Source organism: Chinchilla lanigera, unplaced genomic scaffold, assembly GCF_000276665.1.
Source record: "Chinchilla lanigera isolate Chin_1 unplaced genomic scaffold, ChiLan1.0 scaffold00155, whole genome shotgun sequence".
Taxonomy (NCBI): domain Eukaryota; kingdom Metazoa; phylum Chordata; class Mammalia; order Rodentia; family Chinchillidae; genus Chinchilla; species Chinchilla lanigera.
Window position 1 is genome coordinate 1,560,065 of NW_004955556.1, and position 14,080 is coordinate 1,574,144.

At 52.9% G+C, this 14,080-nt stretch overlaps 1 protein-coding gene across 1 annotated transcript in view; it reads left to right on the top strand.

Annotated features, from left to right (window-relative positions):
• Positions 1 to 14,080, top strand: part of Arhgap22 (Rho GTPase activating protein 22) — a gene marked incomplete in the record, with an annotated part of 126,224 nt that overhangs the window by 97,699 nt on the left and 14,445 nt on the right. The window contains 1 exon segment of the mRNA XM_005412590.2: positions 3,278 to 3,406. Within this exon segment, the coding sequence (XP_005412647.2) occupies positions 3,278 to 3,406 (129 nt within the window).

Below are 14,080 nucleotides of genomic sequence, written 5' to 3' on the forward strand. Positions count from 1 at the left end.
TTCCACTTTTTTGTTTTTGTTTGTTTTTTTTTGGTGTGGTACTCAGAATGGAGCACAAGGTCTTTGCAATGAGATGCATCCTTAGCACTTTTTATTTTTTAATTTGAAACCAGTTATTGCTAAGTTGCTCAGACCACCAGAATATGAACCATTTAAGTAAAAGTAATCACAGTGTATTTTGGGACACATAAGGGTATATAACAGCATACAGGAATAGGGTGATATTCCCCAAAGTAGAGTGTAGTAAGGAAAGATGCAGAAGGCAAACACTAAAGCAGTGACTACAGCACGTCAAAAGAGGCAGAGACAGAGACAGAGAGACAGGGAGACAGGGAGAGAGGGAGAGACAGAGACAGAGACAGGGAGAGAGAGACAGATAAGAAGAGAGAGGCAGAGAGAAAGAGAGGGAGAGAGAGACAGATAGAGAAGGAGAGAGAGGCAGAGAGACAGAGACAGACAGGAAAAGGGGCAGAGACAGAGAGAGAGGGCAAGAGAGATAGAGAGAGAGTCAAAGAGATGGAGAGACAGAGAGAAAGGGAGAGAGACAGAGATTTTTACTAATAAGCTAACAAAGAGGTAGAATGGAATCACAAATAAAATAACTCAAGGAAAAGAAGGAAAGGATAGATGGGACCAGTGGCAAATACAAGACAGACCTAAACCCAGGCCTGCCAATAATCACATTATAAATAAAGCTTATCAGATTGGATCAAAAAGCAAGCCCAATCTTATGCCTGCCAAGAAATGCACTTATAATATAAAGACATAAATATGTTAACAGTAAAAGGATGGGGACAGACGCTCCATAGGACACGCATCAGAAGGCTGGAGTGACTGTAGCACAGATTTCCAAAGAAAGGATGTTACTCCAGGTAAAGAGGCCAGTTCGTAAGCATAAAGGAGTTTTGCCAACATAACAGTTCTGCTTATTTAAGGTCCTAATGGCAGTTTCCAACGACATGAGGCAAAAACTGATAGAAATGCAAAGACACCTAGAAGAACCCAAAGTTTTAATTGGAGATTTTAATACCCTGTGCCTAGCACAAGTAGGCAGAAAATCAATAAAGGTATTTAAGATTTGAATAAGGTGATCAGACTAGACCTAAGTGACACTGACAGGGCCTCCACACACCCGCAGCAGCGTGACTTCCCTGTGTGCACAGAGCAGCTGCGAAGACAGACCATAGGCTGGACCAAAACCAAGTTTTAAAAAGGATTCAAGCTCTACATGCTCTTACCACAATGGAATTAAATAAGAAACTAGTAACAGGAAAATTTCTGAAAAGTCCCCCAGATCTGGAAACTACGTATTTGTGAGTAACCTATAGGTCAAAGGAATATTCAGAGGGAAATAAGAAGATATTTTGAACTGAATTAAAATGAAAGCACACCATACCAAAATTTTGGGGCTATCCCTAAGGTGGCATTTGGGAGGCTGACTGTAGCATTAAGCCCTGTGATAAACAAAAAGGAGGGCATGAGATTAACCCAAAGTAAGCAGAGGAAAATAAGTAATAAGGATCAGAGCAGAAATCCATGAGACAGAGCACAGGATGGCCAACTACAGACCAAACGGTGGCTACCTGCTTTTTGTTTTTGTTTTGGGTTTTGTTTTTGTTTCTGTTTTTTGGGTTGTTTTTTTGCTACCTGTTTTGTAAATGAAATTTCAAACAACAAAACCAGGTCTTTTCTTTGACAAGTGGTCTGAGGCTATTTTAGCACTTTTTTTGGCAGAGTGGAAAAATTGTGGTAGAGATTGCCTGGCCTAAAAACCTAAGATATTTACCATGTAGCCTTTATGATACGTTTACTGGGCTGGGGACATAGCTCAGCGGCACAAGTGCCTACCTGGCAAGCACAAGGTCCTGAGTTTGATTCCTGGTACCAAAATCAATCAATCAATCAATAAATAAGTGTAATACGTTTATTAACAATAAAGTGAGGAAAACAAAAAGCTCATTGTTTTGACCAATAAAAACGATAAACGTCCGATGAGACTGACCCCACCACACCATCACCAAGAAAAGTGTAAGTCTAAGTAGCTACACTGGTAAATTCTACCAAATGCTTAAGAAAGAAATAGTAGAAACCCTACGCAACTCTGAAAAAATGGAAAAGAAGGAAATCCTTCACTACTTATTCTGTGAGGCCAGCAATAGCTTCACCCCACTCCCGCCCTGGCTCCGAGCCTCCCAGCTCACTGAGGGCACTTGTGGCCACGCTGCACCCCCCGCCCCCGGGGCTCCACCCTGCAGGAAGCTTCTAGGTATCTCCAGTTCTGGGCAGCCTGGTCCCGCCCCAGCTGACTGCCACCCCTTTAGTGGGTGAGTGGCTAAGCGCCTAGAGTCAGGACCTAGAAGCCCTGGTCCCTCCAGCAAGTACTGCATTATTCTGTACCTCAGTCTCCAGGATGGGGGTGGAGCCCAAGGGTAGAGGCACCAATGGTGTGGAGTCTGCTGGGGAGTCCCAGGCATGTGCCGGTGCCCAGAAAGCACAGGTTCATGTCTGGGCTCCATCCCTGGGCTCAAGCTCCTGCAGGGACAAGCCTGGGTCTCAGGCCTTCCCCTAACTCCCCCTTGGGAACTCAACCCACCAGCAGATGGTCCTTACTGGGATCTGCGGTGATGGATGGCACTTTAGAGGGAGTGTGAGTTGCAGATGATGGGACTGCATTGAGGGTGGCCACAGAGGGACAGACACCTTCTTACCAAGCCCCCCAGCTGCACATAGAGTTCAGCAGAAACTGTGTCCCCACATCTCAAAGATGCTCACAGACTGCTGAACCCTACTGCTGCTGGTGGGGAGATGGCTCTGGGTGGTGTCCACTGCCTCGGGCCCAGTGCCCAGCTGTACATGGGCACATGGGGCCATGCTAGTTGTGGGGCTCCTGCCAGGTTTAGTGTCCAGGCTCCGTAATGCTGCTCTCTGTGGGGAATCTGGTTTTGCCTTCAGGATGGGGTACAAGGGATCACTGAATTATGCCTTTGAGGTGGGTGACACTGATCTTCAACAAAGCCTGTAACAAGGCTACTGTGGGGACCGAACATTACTGAGCTAGCCTGAAATCTGGATTCTTTTTCTAGTAGTTCTAGGATGCTTTTAATCATTTCTGTTTTGATATGTAAAACAGCAAAGCGAGACTAAAGGAGAAAAGAAAAAACAGAGAGAAAGGTGTGCGAGGTTGCAGGAGGCTGGAGGTGACTGGAAGCTGCAGCACATGGGGACCCGCTGTCCCCCACGCACGGCCTGAGCTAAGGCTTGTCTCTCTGTCTTGCAGGTGGTGCCGGGGAGCGAGAGAAGGCACCGGCTGGCCCCGAGGCGCTCCTGCTCATGGCCAGCTCCCGGAGGGACATGGAGGACTGGGTACAGACCATCCGCCGGGTCATCTGGGCCCCACGGGGCGGAGGTACTGCCCATAGCCCGCGTGCCCACTCTCTAGAACCCTTGCGTGAAGGTAATCTCGCCCCCTCCGCCCTCAGCTGCAGCCCTTGCCTCGAGCCTCATACCCTGTACCAAGCAGGCCTAGCAGGGGACGTCAGATCCACTGTGTGGACACAGGCCCTCCCCCGATAGAGTCCTGTGGCTTTCCTGACCTTGCTGCCCTGAGTCTAGCCAAGGGGACCCTGCTCTGCCCCCATACTCACGCCCTGCCTCTGATCTGAAAACCATGCCCTTTATTTGGTTCTTCCTTTGTTCAAAAGTGGAGTTTTTATTTGTTTGTTTTTTGGTTTTTGGTGCCTAAAAGGTTCTGGGCTCTGTTTCAGGCAGTGGGAATTCAGTGGTGGACAAGGTAGCGTATGCCTCTCCCCCTCCTCCTTTTTCCATGGGAGACACATATAGACATGTACTGTGTCTGGTGACAGCCAGGGTGAAGACAGTGGAAGGCAGGGGGATGCCACTGGCTTAAGGAAGTGCCCAGGGGACCCAGGGCACACCAGGGAAGAACAGCAGCATAGGTCCTGAGATGCAAAGGTCAAAGGGCATGAGGTGGCTCGGGCCCTATAGGATTTCACAAGTTCCAAGCAGGACACAGATGGAACCTGATCTCATTTATACAAAACCCTCGAGCCATCATGTACAGAGTGGCCACAGAGAGCCACAAGCGGCTTGAGCAGGCCACGACAGTCCTGGGTCAAGTGGCGATGGGGACATGGCAGGTGGGAATGCAGGAGATGGTGCAGTCAGCTGCAGGTGGATTCCCAGGATGGTTTGCTGTCCTTGGGAAGTTGTCATGAAAGAGCTTCAGGATGGGGTCGTGGTGCTGGGGTCAGGCCCACAGAGCTGCTCCTTCACCTGTCACCTAGACAGTCCTCCTCTTCATCCTGACTGCCTTCGTCCAGCCCTTTGCCCCTCGAGCAGAAGTCAGCACAGCTGTGACAGCTGCAGACTGTTCTCCTGGGCTTTGAAACAGTGTCACATGGTGAGCACGGCCTCCCTGACCCCTGACCATCACACGTGGGCCCACAACCCTGGTGTCGTGGCCTGGGAGGACCAGAGACTCCTGCTGCCTTCCCATGGTCGGACTTTGATTCCGGACAGGAGGACGGGAGGCTCTGAGGAACGCAGCATCATCCCGATCGTGGGGCAGAGAAAACTTTTCAAAATGACTGTAGCAAAGTGCTAATCTTTTAGGAAAAGACTGATGAAGCTCAGAAGGAAGAGTATTTGTTCTCTAGAGGGTAGATTCAGAACTAGTGAAGAGGAGCTACAGACTGGGAGAGGTGGTTGAGAGGTGGTTGAGCCTATCAAGTGACTCAGTCCCCCAAGTCATACAAATCAACACAGCAAAGACACACAAGCCCAGAGAAACTGGGCCAAGTCCCTGCACAGGCACTGTGCAAAAGAAGCCATCGTTTGACTAGTGACAAGGTCATGGCTCAGCCGCATCGCCACCAAGGAGGTGCAAATTTGTGTAATCTCACGGTGGGATGCAGCTGTTTCTCCGCCTGGGTGACTCCAGGACAAAGACGAGCCAAGGCCCAAGAGCAGCAGAGCCATGCAGGGCGAGTGTGGCATCGTGTGCCACCATTGGCACTGCCCACAACGGGGTGCAGTGATCCTGCAGGGGCCATGTCCCAAAGGAGCCCTGTGCACAGCTGTGCGGTGGACCTGGACATCTCAGTGTCCACAGCAGCCTTGTGTGTGGTAGCCTGGCGCTTGCCCAGGAGCAACAAGGCAACGAATACGTGATGATGAGATTGAGTGGTTTCTCTTCCATGAGAAACCCAAAGGACAAATAATTGAAAAAGAAAAAAAAAATTGGAAAAAATACAACAAGAGACTACAGCAATGCCAAGAAATCTAGTATGTCTCCACTCAGCAGCATGCATGAAATTTTAAAACAGTACAGAACTAAAATCCAAACAAACAAAAAGTAACATGCCACATGGTTCCATTTATATAAAGTAAATGGAAGAGGTAAACTTTGGCATTCGTGGATAGTCAGGCAGCAGAAATAGAAGGAAAGGCAAAGGAGTCAATGCGGTAAAACTCAGCATGGCAGGAAGGAGGGCAGAGGCGAAGAAGGAGCGGGGAAGGCGCACAGGCTTCTGGAGTGCTCTCCCTGTGATTTGGGCAGCAGTCACACAGGTGTGTGTTTGACAGTCATGCGTAACTCTGCACATATATGCTGGTAGCACTCTTCTGGATGTGTACACATTTCACTATGTAAAAGATCAAAAGAAGAAGCAGGGAAAGAAAGAAAGAGGCAGAAAGGAAGGAGGGAGGGAAAGGAAACAAGGCAAGGGAAGAAAGATGAAAGGAAGGAAGGGAAGGGAAAGAAGGAAGGAAGAAAGGAAAGAAGAAAAGAGAATCCAAGCGTTGAACAGGCCAAGTTCTCTGCTCCAAGCACAGGGAGCAGGGAGGCTCTGACCCTTAGCAGGGCTGGCACCGGCCCCCACAGCAGGTCCGGGGCAGCACCCAGCAGGGCACTCACTCACAGGCCTGAACGTGATGGCTGGTGGCTGGTGGCTGGGCTCAGTCCCCGGCCACACATCTGTCTCTCTTCTGCTGGCTCAGAATAGGGACTGCAGGTACAGTTCCAAGTAGACCCGTGCTGTGCCCGAGGGACTCATGGGCGAGACACAGCGTGGGCCCCACAGCGCCGGCAGTGGAGGGACCGCAGGGCGCCGGGCAGGAGAGGGCTGGGCAAGTCGAGACAAGCTGGACACTGGTGGAGGCTCAGCCAGCTCTGTGGTTTCCTGGGTCCCCAGGAGTGGACCAAGTGTGTCAGCCCTGCCCAGGGGCCTCTGAGTGGGTGATCCTGGCAGTGAGCAGGCCTTGTCACTGTGAGCCCGCTGTTCCCACAGAAAGGACAGCAGCGTGGAGGGTCCTTCCTGGCGTCCATCCCCTCATTCACCCCTCAGCCCCTGGGCCGTCAGTATTCACAGATGTTTTCCAGGCCTGGGACTGGCCTGGAGGGTCACAGCCTATCAGAGGAGGCCCAGGCCGTAGTGACGAGTGCAGGAACTAGAGTTAGAGCTTGGTGACCTCTGGGTGAGGAGATGGCAGGAGAGTGACACATGGGTGGAAGCCGGGTGTCAAACTGAGGAACACTGAGAAGGCCGGGCAGTGTGGGTAAGGGGAGGAGGAGGAGAGGAAGGAGAAGGAGAAGGAGAAGCTGCCTAGGGAGGGAAGGGGTCTTGTGGCCATGGTGGTGCTGGGCACCCAGGGCTTTGGCCAAAGGAGGGGCGGACCTTGACTTGGGCTCAGGCCAGCTCCCTCTGACTGCTGCCTGGCACAGTGGCCTCAGGGTGCTTGCCTGGCATAGTTGCTGTGATGGGAGGTTGTCTGGACAGCCACAGGTCTGATTCACCCCGGACCATAAAGAAATGCGTCTGTCTCAGACACGGACGGCTCCTTAAACGCCGGAGTGTGACAGCTGTTTTCACAAGGTGGGCATTCTGTTAGGTCTTCTTAGTCATCTTTGCACACCTGTAGGTGGGGCTTGAATGCCCACTGGTTTGGGTGTCCTTGGAACAATTTCCATGGAGCTTGGAAGTGAATTCTTGATTTATTTCCAAGGAAGAACTGGGAATATTTTCTGGCCGGGATGGATGTGGAGAATGACTGGGAGATGTCCTGGGCAGTTCCAGGTGTCCTCATCAAAGCCTCTGGAAGGAAACAGGAAGCCCAGGAAGTGCAGTTGTTTAGAAAGAAGGCCGAGGCTTAGCTGCTGGCACCTTTGAGATGCCTCAGCTTGGGTGTCAAACAGGCAGGTAGACACTTAAAAGGACTAAGGTAGAGGGAGAATTTGGGGGTTCAAGCACATAGATAGGGTATAAAGGCATAAGGCTGGATAGGGCCTCAGGGAACAAGGGCAGGGACAGCAGAGGACAGAGCTGATCCCTGAGCTGCAGGGCTGGAAGTGAGGAAGCAAAGGAGGAGCCCGGGAGGGAGGGGCCAGGAGCCAGTGGGCTCCCAGAGCCAAGAGCAGAGGGTGGCTGAGGGACCAAGGAAACTGACCAGCAGCCACCCAGAAAAGGGTGTGGAGCATGTTCTTGGGTGATTGAATGGGTGGTTTGTGGGTGTTGGGGATACAGTCTGCTAATAGTGCTCATGCAAAACAATGGGGGGGAAGGGACTGCGAGCATAGCCAACTCTTCCAGAAAGTTTGTTGTAAAGGGAAGGAGAAATGGGGCAGTAGTCGGAGGGCACTGGGTACAGATGCGGAAATCAACAAAACACTAACGCACGGAATCCAGCTGCATACAAAAGAGTACAGGGCGAGGTTGGAGCTCAGCGGTAGAGCACTTGCCCAGCCTGTGAGGTGCTGGGTTCATCCCCAGCAAGATACACACACACACACACACACACACACACACAGATTGTGTACCATAATTAAATGAAATTCATCCCAGGAACCCAGTGGTAATTTAAAACATCTGAAAATCAATTAATGTAATCCAGTAATAGAATAAAGAACAAAAATCATATGATTCTCTCAGTAGATGCCAAAAAAGCCTCTAATAAAATCTAGCACTCTTGGAATAGAAGAGAATTTAACCCAATAAAGAGCACCTACAAAATCCCACAGATATCCAGGCTGGGTGTGGTGGTGCACATCTGTAATCCCAGCACTCAGGAAGGCTGAGGCAGGAGGATCGAAGTGAGTTTGAGGCCAGCCAGAACTACATAGCAAGACCCTGTCTCAAAAAACCAGAAGAATATGAAAATCCCACAGATAGTTAAGGGAAGGAGAACAGCAGATTTCCCTCCCAGGCCAGGACAAAGACAGGACTCAAACTCACCACTTCCTTTCAGGGATATGCGGGAGCTTCCAGCAGGGCAGTTAGGAGAGGCGGTGAAACAAAGTACATGCAGGTTGGACAGGGAGAGGGAAAGTGTTCCCATTTGCAGTTGACATGAATACATATATCTTCCCTAGAAATCCACTAAGAGCAGTCAGAACTAATTAAAAAAATCTCGACAGGGCTGTAAGATTTAAGACCAATGCGCACAAATCAGCTGTATGTGTATAGCAACAATGAGCAAAATAAAAATGAAATCAAGAAAATTTCATTCACAACAGCTTCCAAAAATAAGATGTGGAGGGACAAACTCAACAAAGAAAGTGCAAAACTTATACTCTAAAGAGATTTGATGTTAGCCAGACAAGGGGTGCATGCCTGTAAATGCTAGCACTCTGGGAGGCTGAGGCAAGAGGATCACAAGTTCCAGCCCAATCTGTGCAACTTAGAGACTTAGGGAGACTTTTTCTCAAAATTAAAAAACAAAAAGGAGAGGGAGATATAGGTCAGGGGGAAGGTCCTGGGTTCCATTCCCAGTACCATGAAAAAAAAAAGGAGTTGTTATTAAGAGAGCAGCACTTCCAGCCTGATCTGAGACTTCTGTGCCTGGTTCAAGGGACGCAGCCCTGGGAGGGTGCATCAGGCAGCGCTCTGTGACAGCTCCGTGACACTCACGGGTTCCCGGGCTCTTTTGGCATCTAATGGTCATCTCTGTGTGTGGTGGTCCAGAGAGGGCTGTGGCAACGTGCTTTGCCACTTGCCTTGCCCGGTGTGGGGCTGGCACAGGTTTTTGTCTGACTGTAGTGTGGTGCTGCTGCTTGCTTGCTGTGTGATCCTGGGCACACCACCTCCCCTCTCTGTACCTTCAAGGCCTTGTGGGCAAAATGGAAATAGTGGCTGCTCTGAGGCTTATCCTAGGGATAGGGAGATGGAAAGGGTGCCAAGTGCCCAGCCCTCCCTGGGTACTAAATGCTTATTCAGACACACTTGGGTACCACCAGGTGCAGCAGAACACAGCCAGAAGAGGACACACAGAGCTTCTGTTCTGCTCCCGGGACAGACAGTCCTAGGAAGCGAGGGCGCAGTGGAAGTACAAGCAGCTGTTCTGGATGGTGCAGGAGCCTCAGGGTCACCCACAGAAAGGCCTGGAAAAGCCAGATGCCAGCTGGGTGGGGTGGCAGTCCATGTCTGTAATCCCAGTACCCTGGAAGGCTGAGGCAGGAGGATCGCTTGGAGTTCAAGGCTGGCCTAGACAACTTAGCAAGAACCTACCTCAAATAATTTTTAAAAGGAAGGACTGGGGGTGTAGCTTGGTGTGAAGGCCCTGGGTGTAGCTTCTAGTACCATCCCCCCCAAAAAACCAAATGCTGGCCCCCAGCCTGGATAGTGACTGACTCAATGGGGCGGGGCTGGCCTGGGGACACATTCTGGGCAACACCTGGTTTAGGAGGTTTTTATGCAAAGAAGCACAGTGGGAAAGTGAGCCTAATGAGAGTGACATTCAGACTCTCAAGTTTTTTTTTTTTAAAACTGAGCATTTTCTATTTCATCATCTTTTTATTGAGGTAAAACACACATTCTCAAAAATGTCGGGTGTTAACACTTTCTAAGTATGAGCCTGGTGGGTTCAGAGCTTTACCAGCATTGTGCAGTCATGCCTGCCACCCCACTCCATGTGGACATGCACATACTTCCCCTCCCGCCACCCCTGCAGCTGCCTCCCACTCCGTCTCCCTGGACAGGACTGCGCAGAAGTGGACTCATACAGTGTTTGTCCTTCAGTGCCTGGTTTATGTCTCTTGACCTAATGCCCTGGACGCCTATCCTCCTTGTAGTGGGTATGGCGATTTCCTTCCTTTTTAAAGGTTGAATAATATTCTATACACTGTACCCATCACCGAGTGCCTGTTTATCCCTTGAGGAGCACTTGGGTGGCCTCCACCTTTGGCCCTTTGTGTGCAATGCCCTGTGAACATGAGTGTCAGATTCCCTGCTTTCACTTCTTTGGGATGCGCCCCAGCAGTGGGGCTGCTGCTTGTGTGCTTCGTTGTCACGGGGACCCGCACAACCTTTTTCCCTGCGGCTGGGCTGTCTTACACCCCCAGCCATGCCCCGGCCCTGACTTCCTCACCTCTGCCCAGCCAGCACTTCTGCTTTGTGTTTTTGTTTTGATAACAGTGTCCTCAGGGTGTGAATTGGTGCCACTGTTCAGACAGTGTTGGATGCTGGCAGCGCGCCAGGAGGGTGGCAGGCTACACCTGATGGCGTTGAGATGGCCAGTGAGTGTGGTGTACAGGGATCCTGTGTGCAGCTTCCCAAGCTTCACCTGCCTGTGAGGTGCTGGGAGCCACAGCTGGATTCCCAGTGACCCTGGTGGGAGGTGCACTTTCTCCTCACCATTGTGGGTGGTGAAAGTGCTCAAGTCCCACCGGATTTGCATCTGCGGGAGCAGGGACCTCTGCCAGGCTGGATGCAGGTGGGTTTGATCTGTGCATCATTAAGCAGCAGAGGCAGGAGCCTCTGGCTCTGAGAGCAGGCATTGTAGAGCAGAGTCTGCCACCTGCAGGGGGCAGCACAGAGTGAGGCAGCCCAGGGCCAGGGGTCCAGAGTGATGGCTCTGTGCCTGGGACCGAGAAAAACCACCCAGCAGTCCTACAGGGATCCCCAGAGCCAAGCTGCCCCAGTCTGCCCAGCCTCCTTGACCTCCTTACTTTCCTTGGACCCCAGGTTGCTGACACAGTAGGGGGAAGGAGGATCCCTGGGGTTGCAGAGCAGGACAAGCCCAGCCCCAGCCCTGGGAGGGGCTCATAGCAGCGTTGTTCGGGGTGGGCATCAGTCCTAGACTGACATCTCCAGAGAAAGCCCTGGTGCCACACACACTAGACTCGGTGTGGATGGTGGAGCCTAGTGCCCTGGAGACCACTCCTTCCCACTACCATTTGCTGCACGTCTCAGCTCTGCAAGGCAACTGCAGATCCTATGAACGGCAGCCTGTGAAACAGCGGGACTGACACTGGGCTTCAGGCCACTGCCCCACTGGTAGCACAGCCAGGGCCATGGCTGGTGGCCATGGCAGAGGCCAGGGCAGCTTCTTGCCCTGAGAGCAGCTCACAGTGGTGCAGGCTCACAGCATGGCTGCTCACCTGCCTAGCACCCCTCGCTGCGTCCTCAGGTCCCTGTCTTGTGCTATGGGGTGATAAATGGCCACGTGGCTGCTTTGCTGCCTTCTGTGCTATGTGAGCCCAGGTCCCAGGGCTGGAGGAGACTTGGTCCTGTCATTGCTGAGCTGTGGGTAAGTGGACAGAGCACCAGGGATGCCCAGGGTCCTTCCTTGCCACTGGAGGCCTATGCTAGCACCTGTGCCCAGGCCCTAGGGACCAGGCTCCTTGTCTCCCTCAGCCGACAGCAGCTCTGTGTGGCCAGTGCTCTTGGATCCCCTTACAGAGCAGATAGCATCGGGAATTTGCGCCATCATAGTGAGTAGGGTGCTGATGCTGCGTCCAGGTCTGTGGGAGCCCAGGGCCAAGCAGGGAACAGTGGCAGATGATGCAGGGTGGCCTTGGTGTCCCAGGCCTGAGGCTGCTGGCTCTCAGCTGGTCCAACCACGTTAGGGGACTTCTGCATTCTGGGATGACCCAGAGTGAAGGGCAGCCAGACCCAGAGGTGGGCAGTGAGTTGCCTGACAGCCCACAGCAGGGCCGGAAGCAGGGTTGGCCACCTCTGGGTGCACTGTCCTGGGTGCTACTGCCAGGCAGCCCTCAGCACCACAGCCCCCAGACGGGAAGTGTAGAGGTCGGGATATCAAGGCCCAGGGCAGAGGCTGTCCCTGAGGTCCCCAGCCCTAGTCCGAGGCCTTGGCTGCTGCACACACAACTCAGAGGTGGCCACACTGAGTGGTGCCTAGGCCATTCCGCTGCCCACCTGTGTCCCCAGCTGCAAGCCATCTGAGCTGGGCCAGGCCCAGCTCCTAGGGCTCATGAGAGCATTCAGAGTGGGTGACAACTGCAGACCCCTGTCTGTCTGGGGGTCCCCAGAAATGGGCAGGTTTTACTCAGTGATCACACAGGAAGGGAAACTGAGGCTTGGAGAGACAAAAGCAAGTCAGCACCGAAGCCTGCTTGCCCACTGAGAAGGGCCACCTGCCCAGTGCTCTACTGAGCACTCAGAGGCTCTTCAACATGGCCAGGACTGGCTGAGGCTTTGCCTGTGGATGAGGCAGGACACTCCTCACTCAGCTAGTGCCCCTCAACCTCGAAGTGTCCTGACTTCTGCTTCCCTGAACTTTGCCCCACCCCCCATACTCAGCATCAGAGCCTCGACTTCGACAGCATCACTGTCCTGGGGCACAGAATTTCAGGAAGGACCAAAAAGCTCAAGAATCGAGACCCATATCTCATTGCAGTATTTTTACAAATGAAAAGTAATGTGAAAATATCCGTAGGATTGGGTTCTACGGCTGCTCTAACTACTGAGTGGCTTCAATCAGCACAGTTACTCTTCCAGATGTGGAGGTCAGAGATCAGACCAGTGTCCTCTGCACTCGGATGCTGGGTCAACCAGCCTGGACTCCTCTGAAGACCCCAGAGGTACTGCCTGGCCTGCTCTGCCTTCTGCAGGGCTGTGCGCCTCCCCTCTCTGCCCTGCTGTCCTCATCGGGCCTCCTCACCTGTGTAGTTGGTGCCCCTCTGGCTCCTTCTCAGGCCCTGTGAGTACACTGGCCTCCCAGTGGTCCAGGGCTGCTGTCCGTCCCGAGCCTCACCACAGCTCCAAGTTCCTCTTACTGTGCCAGGCATTAGGACATGGACATCTGGGCCACTGCTCACGTCACGACACACAAAGCACCCAGGTCTGCAATGAGGACCGGATATCCAGGTGGGCTGAGGCTGGCAAGAAGGTCTCAGGGTGGAGCCCGGTTGATCCTGGTTTCATCTAACATTCTGATATTTTGTTCACCTTGGGGTTTTTTTGCATTCATTTGTATTCTTTTCATTCTTAAAAACATTGCACTAAGTTATCCATCTTGGTTACTGGGGTTTGGGGCACCTCTTAAATTTTGCCTGGAGGGAGCACCTCCCTCATCTCTCCCTGGGCCAGGTCCTGTTGTGCATGAGTAAGAAGCGTGCCCCACCTTGCACACCCAGCTGAGGCTGTCCTCAACCCTTGCAGGCTCTGGGCTCCTCCAGCCTGGCCCTTGCAGAGCGCTGGGCACAGCTGGCCCCTCTGAGCCAGCTGGTTCAGGCCCAGTCCCCCGCATCCTGGTTCTCCTACCACCCTGGAAATGAGCTGCTGGACTCTTCTCAGAATCTACCCTGAGAAGAGCACAGCCTCGCAGGACAGTCGGGGTGTGAACAAAGATCTGCCACTTACCTGCTGTGTGACCTCTTGGCCTCAGCTACCTTGTTTGTGAAATGGGGATGTCCAGCTGTACCTCTCAGGGGTGCCCAGGGAGGTGATGAGGTCAAGCTGCACCCACTGTCCCTGGCCCCAGGCAGGCAGAGCTGTGGACTGTCTGTGCCCGGCGCCCCTTGGCCGGCTGACTCAGCGCCTGTTGCCTAAACCCCAGACAGCCCCTGGCACACCTGTCCTGGGGGAGAGGCTGAGCAGAAGCTTGGTGAGCAGCATCCAGGGTCCCTGGCTGCGAGGGGCCGGGGCAGCAAGAAGGCAACGGCTGCGGATGCAGGGAGAGTGCTGCGCAGGCTTCCAGCCGTGGCTTGGACGGGAGCCCCCCAGCCCCAGCCTGGGCGACGATGCGCTGCGGGCAAGACGCTACCTGCCGCGTGCCGGGCATTCCAGCGCCGCCGCCCGCCCGCGCCGCCCGCGCCATGGGCTTG